Here is a 16533-nt window from a genome sequence, read left to right on the forward strand (position 1 = left end):
AAAGGATACAAATTGGAGAGCTCCACTGTCATGTCTGAAGCGCGATATAAATTGATACATACAGAGGAGTTACTTACTCACCCACACAAAAAGCACTTTGGGTCACCCTCGGGGTAAGAAAGCTCTATACAAACACAATACAATCCATGTTTTAGTACTTGAAACACAAGAAACGGTAGTGTCAAATGTCTTGCACAAGCGATTGTTTCAAAGAATGTGGTTTGGCTCAACATGGAAACTTGCTAAACCGTGTGATCGTTGGGTCAGCTTCCTGCTATCTGCGTCTGATTAGGTGCTAGCTAGGTATGCTTAAGTACCCAATCTTTTTCAAAGAAAAAAACTCAAACTTATGTTTTAGGAAAACATAAAGAAGTTAAAAAACTAAAGTTTATTTCTCAAATTCCATGAGAGGAAATCTGATTCCAGCACACACAGCATGAACTCAGGAAAGTCACTCCCAGGACACAGAGCAGGCACTCCAGACTGTCCCACTACAGCACACAGACCTGGCACTCTGGACAGTCACTCCAGAACACAGACCTGGCACTCAAGGCAGCCACACTTCAATATACAGAGCAAGCACACATCACATTCACATTGCAGCACGCAGACGACTTACTCGGGACAGTCACACTGTGCAGGCGCTCAGGAGTGTCATACTCCAGCACACAGACCTGGCACTCTGGACAGTCACTCTCCAGCACACAGAGAAGGCACTCTGTACAGTCACACTCCAACAACCAGAAAAGGCTATCTCGGGACAGCTATGCTGCAGCATAAAGAGTGGCGACAGAGAACAAGAACAAACACATACACGCACCAACACACACACACATCTCTACAGAGTAAGCATTCAGGAGCCACGTGCAATGATGATTAGCAGTTTGTAAAAGTGTGATGTGATCTTGGTGGCAGCTTTGAGGGCTCGGGGATCTGTTTCATGTTACTGTGGATGACTGAGGTGTGATTGAGTGAGGTAGGCTCCAAGTATTCACCCACAGATCCCTCGCCACAAATACACCTTGACGGACTCCGCTATCCCTGTGGTGATATAACCCACCCAGGGTGCCTGGAACCAGGCTTCAACACTTGACCCTGCAGTGGGCCTGATACCCCAGTGAAGCCCATATCATTGCTGGACGTCTGGTGCCCCCAATCGTGTTTCAGAGAAATTAGATATTTGGCCTTGAATTCTATTTAAAGTTTTTGCCCAGTAGGAAGTCAGATCTCCTCAGGCTCCCAGTGTGTTGTGCTTGCGTGAGGTACCTGACCCACAGGTTGCCTGGTTGCCCCGCCTGGTACCTGATTCAGGTATTTGCCCCCGAAGAACGTCTGGTAGCCCTTCTTCTGCAGGTAAACTGGGAAGGCCTGCGGCTCCTGGTGCTTCTGCCAGTCTGGGCTGCTGCAGTTCCCGTTCAGCGAGTTGTTAAAGACCTGGTGGTTGTGGGGGTAACGACCACTCAGAAGGCTGCTCCGGCTTGGGCAACACAGGGGGACCACTGTGAACTAGTGAAAGAAGAAGACGTGCAGCGAGACAGAGGAGGGAGGGTCAGGAGAGGGTAAGAGGAGAAAGAAGGGGTAAAACAGGGGTTGTAAACAAGGAATTGGAAAGAATGTTAAAGGAATAAGATATTAATATTTGAGATTAAGACGATCGTCTGATTCCATAAAATGTTTTTGCTTTTCCTAAAGAAGTAACTGCTGTCCAAGGCCTGAACCTCTAAAATCTCTAACCAAATGCAGATTAGGAATGAGCATAATTTGCCTAATTTGCTGTAGCGTAATTGCGTGAAATTACAATGAAATGACAAGAGATTACATAAGGAGCGCAACCTAGCAGTTAGCACAATTTTCTTAGCATAAAATGCACCTTTGTATCCAAAATGGACCCGGCGATGCATTTTGCACTAAGAAAATAGTGTTAAATGCAGCGGCTTGTGTTCACCAAAGTTCTCGCGCCTGTGCCTTTGTAGTAGAATTTTTGTGTCAAATTACTTATAATTACACGAAAGGGCATAATCAGAACATTTTTGGTAAATCGCTTCAAAAGAGTAACGCAAATTTACGGAAATGAATCAGATTACTCTGGCACAATTAAAATTTCGCCCAGGGCTAATGCAGATGTTTTCCGTTACCTTAGCCTGTGGCATCTCTTTAATCTAAGTGACAGATCTACCATCTGGGTCTGCCATATCTTTGTAAGAAGATGGATAACTACAACCTGAATCTTTAGCATCTGAGGAACCAGAGGGGTATCTGTTCTCTATTTGTATTGATTTTCACAGTGTTGTATAGTGCAAGCAAATAGTACAAAAGGATGATATATGCATAAAAGTCAATTAGGGGTAACTAGAGATCGCAATTGCTACCCCTGGCTTCCTGATTCATAACCATGACACTGCTCTTGCTACCCTTTCACAAAGGGGTTGTAAAGGCAGTGGTAAGAGCAGAAAAAGAACATGGCCGCAAGGGGTCTGTTACTTTCTTTAATTTCCACTCCGTGCCCTTCCGCTCAGCCATCAACAGCAAATAAGAGCTAAGGGTGAGGCAAGGGATCATCCCTGTGATGAATTCAGGGGTCAAAGAGTATGTGACGTCACATCTGTTACTATTGCCATTTGGTGAATCAAAGTCGTGAATATATGTTTCTATGGGCACCTTTAGAAGCACGCAATGGCAAGGCATGAATTGCACACAATACATATGACACAAAATGAACATGGCCTTTTAGCGATGAAAGTTTTAAAGATTTCATGAGAAATAAATTACTTTGCGGGACAGTGTTGTGTCCTACATTGGGTGCCTTTGACTTGCTCACACTTGACATTTGTCATTGCAGCCTTCATGGCTATGACTACATCTTGTTCCCTACAGTGGCCACACAAGCATATACTCACCGCGTTAGTGAAGGACACACCAGCCTGACCAATCAGAGTCTTTGTCTTTGTAATGGGAGTCTGGAAAAAGAAAAGAGGAATTAAAAACAACATCGAGTATCTACTAAAAATAGCACTCGATGCTCAAACCTACACTTTTACATTTGTGGGTAGTACATTTCAGAGGCCTCTGTGGTGGGTGTGGTTACTGGTAAACAGGGTTCCGAGGCAATATACCAAAACCTGTAAAATGATGGCATGACAGTCCTCTCATGTGCCGGTCTTGGCAGACAGTTATCAGAATGGGGCCTGGTAGGAATCAGGGCAGCCCCTTTGTGCTTGCAGGCATTTTGGGTGTGCGGTGTGGGCCAGTACATGTGCGGTGTGGGCCAGTACATGTGCGGTGTGGGCCAGTGCATGTGCGGTGTGGGCCAGTGCATGTGCGGTGTGGGCCAGTGCATGTGCGGTGTGGGCCAGTGCATGTGCGGTGTGGGCCAGTGCATGTGCGGTGTGGGCCAGTGCATGTGCGGTGTGGGCCAGTGCATGTGCGGTGTGGGCCAGTGCATGTGCGGTGTGGGCCAGTACATGTGCGGTGTGGGCCAGTACATGTGCGGTGTGGGTCAGTACATGTGCGGTGTGGGCCAGTACATGTGCGGTGTGGGCCAGTACATGTGCGGTGTGGGCCAGTACATGTGCGGTGTGGGCCAGTGCATGTGTGGTGTGGGCCAGCAGGAGTGAGGGAGTCCACTGGTAAGACGGGAGTGGAGGGTGAGGAATAGATGGGTTTTGCTAGGCGTGCGTAAGGTAAGGGTTTCTTTTTCTTGTCTTCTGTCTGCAGAGGTGTTTTTTTTTAACAGTTATGCAGTGTTTTTTCCAAGAACTGGAGAAAGAAGGTGGACATGTCAGCTGGGCGTGAGGGCGACGGGGACCTTCCAAGGACAGGTTCCATGAGCAATATTCCATGTGAGGGACAGGAAGAGGAGCTAAATTAAGGGAATAAGATGACTAAAGAGGGTTGTATATGAAGTGGAGTTTGGCGAAGGAGACTTGCACAGGAGAGGATGTTTCGATGGACAATAGGGGCGCACAGTTTGACCTGGTGTGTGGGTGACTGTGAGAGGAGTGGCATTTGGGATCCAAAAGTAGCAGAAGAAAATAAATTAGTGTTTTTCAGATGTCAGAGAGAAGCAGGAATGCACAGTTGCCTGAAAGAGGGGAGAATGTATTGTGGCCCGCAAAGAGAGCAGACTACCAAGAACAGAGGATGGCTCCCTATCAGCAAGGTAGGAAGAGATGGTAGAGTACCTGAGCTGAACCCTAGAGCAGGGAGAAAGAATCAAGGTGGTAAGCAGAGAACTGGAGTAGGTAGTGACAGAAGGCAGGAGACAGAAGTTGCTGGTGAGAGAATGGATAAAATGGTGGGAACATTTGAAAAGTAAACCAGTGGAAGAGATTGCCTCCAAACACATGCAGGAAGATGAGGTTGGAAAGGATCGGGGCTAAGGACCCAAATGATGTCTCAACAGAAGAGTCAAACGTGGATGTAGGACAGAAAGCTGGTAACGGGGAGGGTAAAGAGGTGGTGAAAGCGAAAAAATAAGCTACATGTGTGGAGTACAAGACCATTGGGATCACATTTGACAGAAGCGATGAAATAGAAATTATAGATCTTGAGGGTGTTTACAAACTGTTGCATAGAGAATTCAGAGTGAATGATAACTGGAGCAGAAAATTGGACATTGGCGTTACTGATTTATGCAAGTCTCTACAGTGAACAGTATCCAAAAACGTATGTTGCAGGCTTAAAATTCGGAGGACTAATTAGGACATTTTGACAGGTGTGCATTATGAGGAGGAGTTTTCGGGAAGACAGGAGGAAGATGCAGTTTGGGGAGAAGTTGACATGGATTTATGTGTGCAGTGGATGGCGCCCACACGTCTGGGGCCTACACGTCTGGGGCCTACACGCCTGGCACCTACACGCCTGGGGCCTGCAACACGTACTCCGCGAGTTGCCTGTGCCTTAAAGACTCTTTTCTGTGCACCCCACTCTAGCAGGGTTGGGGAGTGTTGGGATATGCGATAGGATAGAATTTGCATGGCTACTTAATTGCCAGTGGGTTTTCCGAGACATTCAGTAGCTTTTTCCAGTGTTTCTCTAGGTCTGTTTCTGGTTCACAGTGGGTGGCCCCTTACCCAGCAAGCTGGACAGTAGATCGTAGTCTCGTATTGAAACCTTTTCAGGGATTTGAGGGAGGAAAATGGAGGGAACAAGCACCAAAACTATCTTTTTAGGGCCAGAGTTAAGAAATGGTTAGAATTGTGAAGGCATGAAGGACTGTTGGATGTAAAATTGGTGGGGTCATGTCAGCAGTGAAGTTACTGCATCGCAGGGTTAGGCTCAAGGTAACATTGAATGCAGACTTATGTGTCTAGGAGGCTTTTTGCCGCTGTACATGACCGTGTGAGCCTTGGTGAAGGAGAAAGAGGCAAAGGTTCAAATATATTCACATGCTGAGTAGACAGGAGGTTTTGGATTGTACTGGCATAGCAAATAGTATGCAGGTAGGTGGCAGAATCTTGTTTGAATCATACATTTTTGGTATTCTTCCTGCTGGTAGTGGCTTCGGTGCTGTGAGGGAGGAGGTTACTACACAGGAAGGTCAATTTTAATGTGGACAACAAAAAGGTGGTGGAGCTAGCAAATCAGACAGTGAAGGATCAAAAGATACACAGACTGCTGCAGATTTTCGTACGTCAATGCATGACACATACTAGTATCTTCTCAGTGTGTGTCAGAGAAATTATGGAGGCAGCTAGCATGGTGGATAATGGCAAAGATGGCTCAGTACGCGTCTCTTCCACAGTGCAACATATTCGTGGTGTGCAAACGCAACATAACATCACAGTTGCTTTATCTCACATGCAGTGGAAGGGGGTTCATAGGCAGGTGCTGAAGACAGAAGTTTCTATGACGAGAATACCCCCAGGGCTGTGGGAGTTAGGAGGGTGAGTGCACAGCAGTTGAGCGATCACCGACAGAGTCACAGGCATAAAGGCAGGCATGGTATGAGTCTGTCAAGAGTGAGACAGCACGACAAGGGGATGATGGATCAGGCTTTTATTTATTTTTTGCAGATTTATACAGCGCCAACTTGACACGGAGGTATTGGAGGGCTTTACATGAGCACCAGTTACGTTACACAAGGACACATTCATTTTAAGTCATTTGCCCAGAATCTCAGGATGTTGAGCCAACGCCAATAATCAAACCTGGTTCCCCAGCTTTAAAGTCGGCAGCTCTAACCGTATGGCAAAAGATAGAATGATGTGCTGCAGGCCCGGTTCTGGTGGGGTTGGCCAGGGGTGGGGCCAGCCAAGTGAGCCCTCTGGCCCACCGAAGGCTCTTCCATAAACGGAAGGTTATATATTTTTGTTATTTTTAATGCTTTGTCTGTACCTGCAGTCCATGTTTTCTGTCAAGATGGGAGCGCACCTGATCGATTTCGCAACAATAACTGTAAAAACCCTTAAACTATTCTATGTCAGCAATGCAGTCCTTTACATTTCCCCTGTTTTAGTTCATTTTGCAGAAGTGTATTTTCATTTTCCAGATGTGGCCTTTTCATACTTTTTTTAATGCAACAACCTAGTCTTGTGTAGCGTATATAATGAATTAAGACCTCTATGTGTCCGGGTGAGTTTAGAGTGTGTACCGGTATTCGTTACAAAGCACAATTTAGAGCTCTGGAGTTAAGACGGAGGGTGGTGCGAATTTCTCACAGTGCATATTATAGATATCAAAAGGTGTTCAGATTTAATGCCCATATACCAGACCCCATTTGATGGGCCACAGGTCAGACAGGGTATACCAGGCTCCAACCATGGTGCTTGAGGTCATTTGCCTCTGATGCCTTGGGGTCTGTCCTACTGTGCCAAGTATAATATGTCTTGAGCATTCAAAAGGCTTCTCTCAAGGAGATACCGTGGGTGGGGGTGGAGGGGAAGCAAGAGCTTATAACTAAGTAGTCAAACAACACAACAGTTAAGTTTGCATTCACCTCTTTAAGCTTACTCAGTAAAAATCTCAAATGTGTATCACAGACCTCAGAATACTTCCTTAGTCGCTAATTCCACATGCAGTGGTAGGCCCTGGGGTTACCTGCATTCCTATTGTTGTAATGTGGGTAATGCAGGACAAGTATGAGTAGCCGTCTCACTCCTGTGGGAGAGCCACTTAAAGTGTAGAGGCGACCACACTGGTAACTTGATGGTTGAGAGATGTCAGCTTGGCAACTCGCATTGTGGCACTAGTCTTCAATCAGTAGCTGTCTCCCTCGGCTAGGCGCAGGTTGAGTCCAGTGATGGCATTTGCGGCATTCAGGGCAACAGTGAACATGGGTATTCAGCAGTTGTGTAACAACAACAGAAGAGGGACCCTGAGAACCTAAACCAAGTAAAGGCTATGGGAGTAACCCACCAGGGAAAAGAACATATTACAACAACATGAAAAGGGGCCTCCCCAAATGATAAGGAACCAGCAAATGGATTCAACCAAACACCCACAGAGAATCAATTATTTTTTAGAAAAAAAAAATATATATATATATAGATATAGATATATATATATATATAATCATTTAGGATAAAGTTCTGATAGCAAAACACATCAGAGGAAAAAGTGCCGACCCGCGTTTTCGGAAAAGACAATTATTTAGGAGGTTCCTTCATCAGGGCGCATTTTGTAATTCCATAAATCAGCACGGTCCTCAAAAATCCAAATTGTAGTGTAAAATCAATTCGTCATAAAGTTTATGATCTCAATTAGGGCTGACAGAGCATCTCTCAGCTTTTTCCTCTGATGTATGATGAAAAGATGTTCTGATTGAGTATGGATGTATGTATTGTATGACAGGTAGCTTGTGGTTGCTTGACTGAATGATTGAATTGCATGTCATGTTTTTATTGTTCTATTACCCTTTGGGCTGATGTTCTTCCTTGTCCTTTGTATAATTTCATGAAATTTTTATGTATCAGAAGTCACTGAACTTGATGATTTTCTTGTGTGTCTTGCTATCAGAACTTTATCCTAAATTATATATATATATATATATATATATATATATATATATATACATATATATATATATATAAATATAATACATTTTTCTAAAAAACAATTGATTCTCTGTGGGTGTTTGGTTGAATCCATTTGCTGGTTCCTTATCATTTGGGGAGGCCCCTTTTCATGTTGTTGTAATATATTCAGCAGTTGTGCCCTCTAGGACAATTGGACCTCTCTCTTCAGCAGGGATCAAGTATTCAGAGTCTGACATCGGTAGTGGAAGCAAACAGACTCAGGACAGGTGCCCAGTTACACACAATGCTTGATACTTCCTAGAAGTCCTGTGTAGTTCCCGACAAGAACTGTTCAGGGAGTCTATAGGACCCCCCTACAAATGGGTCACTCTTGGCTTTGTTTCCTTGTTGTCACTGGTTTCCTGGTTCGTTACACACATCGGTAACGTGAGAGGTTTTTTGTCCTGGACAGTCTCTCCTCGTCCAGGGCCAGGCACAATCCTCCCCTCTCTCAGAAACCAGACAGGCATGCTTATAGGCTTCAGCTATAGCCTCATCTCCTCTAGCACAGTGGAAACTTCACATCAGGGCAACTGGCTGTCATGCAGACCACAATCCTAAAAAACAACTTTCCTTCGCCTACTCTGTGAAGCACTTCCTTGCTTGGTCAATGGGAACTTTGCATTGGAAGAAAGTGAGGTGGTTTGTATTCCACTTTTATATACATTTCCAGATAGGGGATGTTGATCCACTGGCTAAGGTTTCAGAACAGATTTAGGTTGGGTCTCTTTCAAATTATATTTTCTGGCTGTACCTCACACTAGCAGTGATGCTGGCTCCAAGCCGTACCCAAAACAAAAGCAAAATGAAGTGAGAGATCTTAGCAGCATCCCAGAAGCAGTAACGGGGGACAGACAAAAGGACAGGCCCTGCCTAAAAAAATCCTTTACCTTGAACAATTAAAACTATAATCGCACCCCTTCCAGCTTTCTTCTCTCATCTGGCAGTGCTGAGGAAGAACTCATTAGCAGCCCTTTGCTAACAAGACCCTTACTGAATTTCAAAAGTTAGCCTGGTCTCAAATCTCCACTTTAATGTCTGGGTCTCCTCCTTCTAACCACAGGGATGCAGTTAATACTGCATGGGTAAGCAATTTCTACTCTCCATTGTGTATCATGGTAAAGCAGGTGTCAAAAGATTGACCCCACTAGTCCCAGTGCTCAGACTCTAACCATACATGTGCTACACAGTCACTGTATATACATGCACCTGGTGCATATGAACACACACGGAATGTCAGCACAAGGATCAGGAGCTCACATAACAGTGGAATATTACATGAGAGAGGTCAATAGACCACAATCTCCTAGATACAGAACAAAAGGTCTGAGCACTCTAGTGATTCATAAAAGCTTGGTACGCTACCAGCATTGCTTTATGTGACACAACCAGCGCACGGGCAGCAGTCCGATTATGATAGTATGCTTTGTCCTCCCCTACAGGTCAAAAAACAGGTTCTGGACCTCACATTACCTGGGGCAGGCCTAAGCCTCTGAGCACATGCTAGATTAATGTAGTACCAGAGCCAAACAAAAGTCAGGATATAAGTTCAACATGCTGTCAGACTCTCAGGGTAGGGATACATATCAGTTTACTATGCAGCAGACATTCCTGTCCCAAAGCCATGCAATCCTTGTTCTCTTTTCAGAGTGTATGGGGCGATGGTCACTGATGTGCCAACTGTAGATATCATTTTATCTGAAAGTGTGTGAAGGAGATATTCAAAGCTGTGAAATATTGACAGCACAAAACAATGGTAAAATACTGAGTTTAGAAGTGACCCGCCTACTTAATGTCCTGCCTAGCATGCAAGGATCACAGTAGATGTGAGCTCAGTGAGGACATCTGGTGTTATCATATCATCACCAACCCACAAATGAACCAGCATGGTATGCCATGGCACTGTGCTACAACTAAAGACAGACAATTGTACGCTTCCATCTGAAGGTAATTTAAAATAAGAGACAAAGATGGGTGCTTGTGGGGAATAGGCCATATCCCCTTGATCCACCATTATTAAAGATATGCTACTGATGCTTCTTAGACATATCCATCTTGGGCAGAAGTTGTCAGTGTCTAAACAGCTGATGTCCGAAACACCTTTCGTGCGTCTGCTTCCCTTGTGTACCTTAATGGTCATTATGTCAATTAGAAATTCCCTTTGGGCACATTCAGTATAGAGACATTAACTAATCTAGGACAAAATAACCAACAAATATACAGGCGTAAAAACTAAGAGCAATGCATAAGCTACAAAATTATGAAAAAACGATCAGTTCAAAATGCACAGTTTATTTATACATAAAAAAGTTTAAAAAGACAGATTAAAAATATATATATAAAACTTGGGAACACAGAGAATACATCAGAAGGAACAAATCAAATACATGAATACATCTAATCAGTTTTCTAAGACTATGAAGGGAGGTACGAAAAAGGTATATTCAGCAACAATCAGAATACTCCTAGATCAAATACATGTTGTACTATTCCCTTAATTTCGACGCGTTTCGACGGACAATTAGTATATGGCCGTCTTCATCAGGAAATCTTGACTGTCTTCCCAAGATATCTTGTATACCGAGCTAATCGTCTGAGTAGGGAATTGTACCTCCTATCTCTTCAGTAGAATAAAAATTCTCACTTTAGACGACTTTTTGCGTGGAAAACGGCTCGATCAATCAAAGTCGTTATTAAAGATCCAGAGTACACGCGGTACAATACCCAGATCACAACTATGTTTTAGAAGTCCATATAGTTTGCCATACTTGTAGTGCAACATATACTTTGTTTATACGTATATATATATATATATATATATATATATATATGTGCGCGCTGGCGTATTCAGGGCCTCTTCAAACTTTATTTCTTTTTACACGGACTCTTGAGTCATATTGCTTCTAACGTCCCGCGTGTAGTTCCGGTCGTCTCCAACTAAAAAGCCAGGCTTTAGAAGCAATATGACTCAAGAGGCCATGTAAAAAGAAATAAAGTTTGAAGAGGCCCTGAATACGCCAGCGCGCACATATATATATATACGTATAAACAAAGTATATGTTGCACTACAAGTACGGCAAACTATATGGACTTCTAAAACATAGTTGTGATCTGGGTATTGTACCGCGTGTACTCTGGATCTTTAATAACGACTTTGATTGATCGAGCCGTTTTCCACGGAAAAAGTCGTCTAAAGTGAGAATTTTTATTCTACTGAAGAAATAGGAGGTACAATTCCCTACTCAGACGATTAGCTCGGTATACAAGATATCTTGGGAAGACAGTCAATATTTCCTGATGGAGACGGCCATAAACTAATTGTCCGTCGAAACGCGTCGAAATTAAGGGAATAGTACAACATGTATTTGATCTAGGAGTATTCTGATTGTTGCTGAATATACCTTTTTCGTACCTCCCTTCATAGTCTTAGGAAACTGATTAGATGTATTCATGTATTTGATTTGTTCCTTCTGATGTATTCTCTGTGTTCCCAAGTTTTATATATATATTCTTAATCTGTCTTTTTTAACTTTTTTTATGTATAAATAAACTGTGCATTTTGAACTGATCGTTTTTTCATAATTTTGTAGCTTATGCATTGCTCTTAGTTTTTACGCCTGTATATTTGTTGGTTATTTTGTCCTAGATTAGTTGATGTCTCTATACTGAATGTGCCCAAAGGGAATTTCTAATTGACATAAAAGTCTATTGTTGGTACCCTATCCATTTGGTATTGGGTCCCTCTCTCTTTTATTAGAGATTTACCTTAATGGTCAGCCATACTTCATTACCCTCCCAGATCCAGCATCCTGGAGCCGGGTGCTGTGTTTAAGGAAGAATCAGATTGAAGAAGGTTTGCACCCAATGGATACTGCATACAAACTATCCAGAGTTTGTTTTATGGTAAGTGGTGCTAAGGCTACGAGTCCACAAGGGGGTAATCTGTTGCACATGCATTTAGAGGGTTGAGAGCCAGGCGGCTTGCTACAGCTGAAATTATGAGGGGGTGCTATATTGGTATAACATATATTTCAGATTACGTTTCGAGTATCAGATCTGCTTGGTTACAAGGGGTTCAGGAATTTGTAGCTAAGGCACTTGGGATGGGCGGACGATGGGTATTGACCCGCTTGAATTGATAAAAGAGATTATGCATAAGGAAAAAAGGACAAAGGTTCGGTTTGGTAAGGCTAAGGTTCTTGGGAAATTGTTTTCCGCACACATTCTATACAAATAGGAGCATCAACAAAGGTGAGAAGGATGGGGTTTTCAGAGAGGCAGAAGAGGGGTACTGGGAGGCAAACTTCAGTAGGAGGTATATACACCCGGCAGGAGATTTGCATTTATCTGCTGTCACACCTTTTATGCCGATTGTATGCAGGGGCCTGTGGACAGAAATGCGAGCGTCAAGATAAGTGGCTAATCGTACAAGTTGACCGGTGCAGAAAAGGAGTTGTAGCTGGGGACAATGAATGCAGACAATGTCAGAGTTGCAGAAGGGCAGAGGCTGTCCTGAGGTGTTTGTGGTGCATTTGGATAACAGTGGGTTGGTAGATTTGAAGGAAGCACCCCTTTTAAATGAGATAAAATGGGATCTTCGGGAGACTAAGAATAGCTGGTCAGGTTCGTGCATCATAAAGAGAGACGTAATGCCTAGAATGTTTTAGTGGGGCGCTCAAACCAGTTGTGACAGGTAAAATGAGAAGGTTAGTTAGTGAACAGGGAGATTAATCCCTTTTCTAAGGAAGAGCCTTTTGAGTTGTTGAGCCTAGGGAGGTTACATTTGAAGAGAGCAATCTGGATGATAGTGACCGGTTTTGAAAAAAATCAGAAAGATGTTACTAAACATTCAGGTCTAGTGACTTGAATATTCTACTCAACCTAACTGTAATATGCTTGACCCATAAACTCATCCCAAAATATGTGATCCTAGGTGAATTTTATTTCAGTCCCCTTTTTCTTCATTATCACATACAAGAACACCTTCAAATATGTGAGTTCAGCATGTCTGCTGTACAAAAAAACTCTTGTTTGATCTAATAGACTAACTTTTTGCTCCAGGTATAATAATCTAGTCTTCATATAGAGTACATACAACCCCTGAAGTCACTAATAGCACAGTAATCAGGGCGCAGGCGGGAAAGATACTCGGTTCATATTTCAAGCTCTCACTTTTAAAAAATACATTACCAAAGCACGATGTGGTTGCACACTGTCATTTACAGACAGGCATTTTCTACTGAAATGGCCACAAACGTTCCCACCGAAATGCAGTTTAACCGCTAAAACTATATAGCATACAAACGATAATGTGTGAAAATTGTGTTTCAGCAAATATTTATCATTTGCACATTACCAAGTAAAGTATTCTGATTTGTTTTGATCATATTACAATCATTGTTTACATCTCACTTCAGAAGTACAAAAAAAAGCTTTCCTAACTACTAAAATATCTTTTGAAATATTTGTACTGTTTATTTACAAGCCACAGTTCAGTGTGTAAAATCCTCTAACTTCACAGTCAGAGAAATAAAAGTAAACGCCATTCTCCAGTATAAAATAAGCAGCAATTTGTAAGAAGACCTAGGTTGACATTTGACCTCTGTCCTTCAACTCACAGCAAAGGGGACAAGATGAAAACAAGATTTAAAGGCATCTTTATTGCTCATTCACTTTCTGAATGAACAGAACACATGTTCTTTGCCAGCTCGAGCTCTCTTTTGCTCGAGCTCTCTGTTGCCGAGCCACTCCAGTAAGCCCTAAAAATAACTCGCCCTGATAAAAATCTGACTCACCATAGTGAGTGGGCGAGTACATTTCTTGAGGACTGAGTGAGCACTTGTTTATTGGCAATGGGAATTGTTTTTTTGGACCTGATGAAGAACAAGCATAGTTGTTGGGCAACGTATTGTGGGATACTGGGCATTGGATTGTAAGAATGTACACATGAGGGAAGAAGAGACTAGATTGGGATGGGGCATAAACATATCTGGAGGAGCGTTTTCCGAGGTGTTGAGCCAAGGTCAGCACGAGAGGAAATATATATATATGGGCTACGAGCCAGCTTTTGGGGCTGGAGAGAAGCAAAGACACTCTTTAAGTAATGATAATAGGCAGATTTGGTGAAGTAGCAGGACAAGAACAGGGCATAGAGATAGAGAACTGAAGGGGCTTAAGTAGGCAGGCTATTACCTAAAGGGGAGAAGTTTTTAAGGGGGGTTGGGAGGTAGAATGTTTTACATATTACCAAGAAAATCTTTGTAAGGATGTAATGCAATGGGCCAGGTTAGGCTACTATGGAGCAACAACATGATCCATTAAAGTGCCCTTTTTCACACTTAAATGGTTGTATGTCGAATTTGTGTAATCTCACCTGATACGAAAGAGTGCAGCCACATAAAAACGAAGGGCGAGTTACTGCTTGAGGTGCATAGTAAATTCATGGCTAATGTGTGCATGGCAGCACAGTCAGCTCTGTGTTTCTACTGTCAGTCTAAAGTTACTGCAGCATATACACAAAACATGGCGAGTATATGTATGCGAGTAAATTTGATGACCTTTAATGAAGGGCTGGTTGCCTCTCAGTGTCTCGCTTTAGACACTAAACCTGTAGCCACCGAGACACTGACCTCATCCATTTTTGGTGAAAATTCTACATTACCAGTTACAAATATTTTCTATTCGTTTTCCGTCCTACACATAAACAGATGGACCTAGGACAGTAAAAAAAATTGGTCTGTTCTACTCATAAAACAAAATAGCCATTCAAACCGATACACTTCATTAGACACCACTATATCATTTCAAGGTGCAACAGGGTTAGCATGACTTATATGCAGTGGATGCTTCAGACCCAAATATGTTAGAACATGGTATAGCAAAAAAAACTTAAGTAGACAACTGGAATTTCCACTCTGTCCTGCATCTAAGGACACAAACTCTCCCTCTAATCTCTTGTCCATTTCTACTGTTTGCAAAGTAAACAGCTCTTGTGGCGTTTGTGGTCACCGGCGGATCACAAGCTCAGGAATTACTGGACAGTTCTATTTTTAGCATAACTGCCACACGCCCAATGGGCTTTCCAAAGATGTATAAATAATGAATGTTTATTTTAAAAACACACAAGTGTTTATAGAGCATGAAAACTTAGTGATGTCCTTCAAGTGAGTTGGAGGTGACTGCGTGTTTGGGTTTTGTTTTTATGTAACTTACCTCATGACTGTGGAATGGTTGTCTCAGAGTGCATAGAGCTAGTAATGGCAAAAGGTAGTGCATAGAAGTAAAAATGTAAAAAAAAAAACAGGCCAGTCGTTGAGTGGTAAGGAGAAACTTCCATGCACCAGGATAGAGAAGTAGGTTTGCTGGGAGAAATTGTATTTTTTCAACTTTTTCCTCTATGTTAGAATTGCTATCCTTAGGGTGGTCTTCTCCCAATCTTTTGGCTTTTTACCTCCATGTTTTGCTGTATCCTTTTGTTGACCTTAGGACTCTTAGCACTTTACTACTGCTAATCAGTGCTAAAGTGTATGTGTTTCTTCCCTAAACATGTGAGTAATTTGGGTATACATGACTGGCACATTTAATTTACGTGTAAGTCCCTTGTAAAATGTTATATCATATATGTAGGGCCTGTAAGTTAAATGCTACTACTGGGTGGCAGCACTGATTGTGCCACCCACAGAAGTAGCCTTTCAAATCGGTCTCAGGCCTGCCACTCCAGTGCCTATGTGTGCAGTTTACTGGCACTTCGACTAGGCATTTAGAACTACTTGCCAAGCCCTACAACTCCCCTTTTATTACATACAAGTCCCCCCTAAGGCAGGCCCTAGTTTACCCTAAGGGCATGTTGCTATTTACGAAAAACATAGGACATGTATCGGTTTGTTTTAAATGTCCTAATAGTGACAAACACCCAAATTCGTTTTTTACTACTGTGAGGCCTGCTCCTCTCATAGGTTAAAATTGGGGATTCGTGGGGATTCTTTAAACTGTAATTAGGGCTGCAGCATAGTAGCTGCTTTATGTTTTATATCTTTGGATTGGTAATGACAAATCTGGTTTACTGGTAAAGCTGGATTTGACATTACTAGTTCCGGAGTGCCACTTTTAGAAAGTGATTTTCCAAAACGTAATCAGTAAACGAGCCGGTGTCAGTAATTCATAAACCCATGTGATTTGTTTCACTTTTCTTCATCTTATTCAAAAAAGTGTGAGATGCATTTTAGTCATGTCATCATAGAGGGCAACACTTGATTGTGTGACTTATTTCTCCACAATATACATATACAAATGACAACAACAACACTTATATCTACAAAAATCATATGTGCAAAATTGAACATAAATTATACAGACTTTTTAACATATGTACTTATATGACTTGTGTGACCAGTCTTTAACTAGAATCTAAAACACTAGGCGGAAAGTTTAATATTCTCAAACTGAATGTCTGTTGTCTCCTGCCAGTGTATGCAGCTCTGATTTAAAGTGATGTCAACAAGGGAGTACTATTAATGTG

At 42.5% G+C, this 16533-nt stretch overlaps 1 protein-coding gene across 2 annotated transcripts in view; it reads right to left on the reverse strand.

The window, feature by feature from the left end:
• LOC144792072 (uncharacterized) overlaps positions 1-16533 on the reverse strand; it is a 484547-nt gene that overhangs the window by 450472 nt on the left and 17542 nt on the right. For both annotated transcript variants that reach the window (XM_078666920.1, XM_078666919.1), the window contains exons 2-3: positions 2898-2957; positions 1303-1506 (exon numbers count right to left, since the gene is read on the reverse strand). In XM_078666920.1, coding sequence (XP_078523046.1) covers positions 1303-1506; positions 2898-2957 — 264 coding nt within the window. The remainder of the gene's footprint in view (positions 1-1302; positions 1507-2897; positions 2958-16533) is intronic.

The sequence above is a fragment of the Lissotriton helveticus genome, chromosome 11 (assembly GCF_964261635.1).
Source record: "Lissotriton helveticus chromosome 11, aLisHel1.1, whole genome shotgun sequence".
Classification (NCBI taxonomy): domain Eukaryota; kingdom Metazoa; phylum Chordata; class Amphibia; order Caudata; family Salamandridae; genus Lissotriton; species Lissotriton helveticus.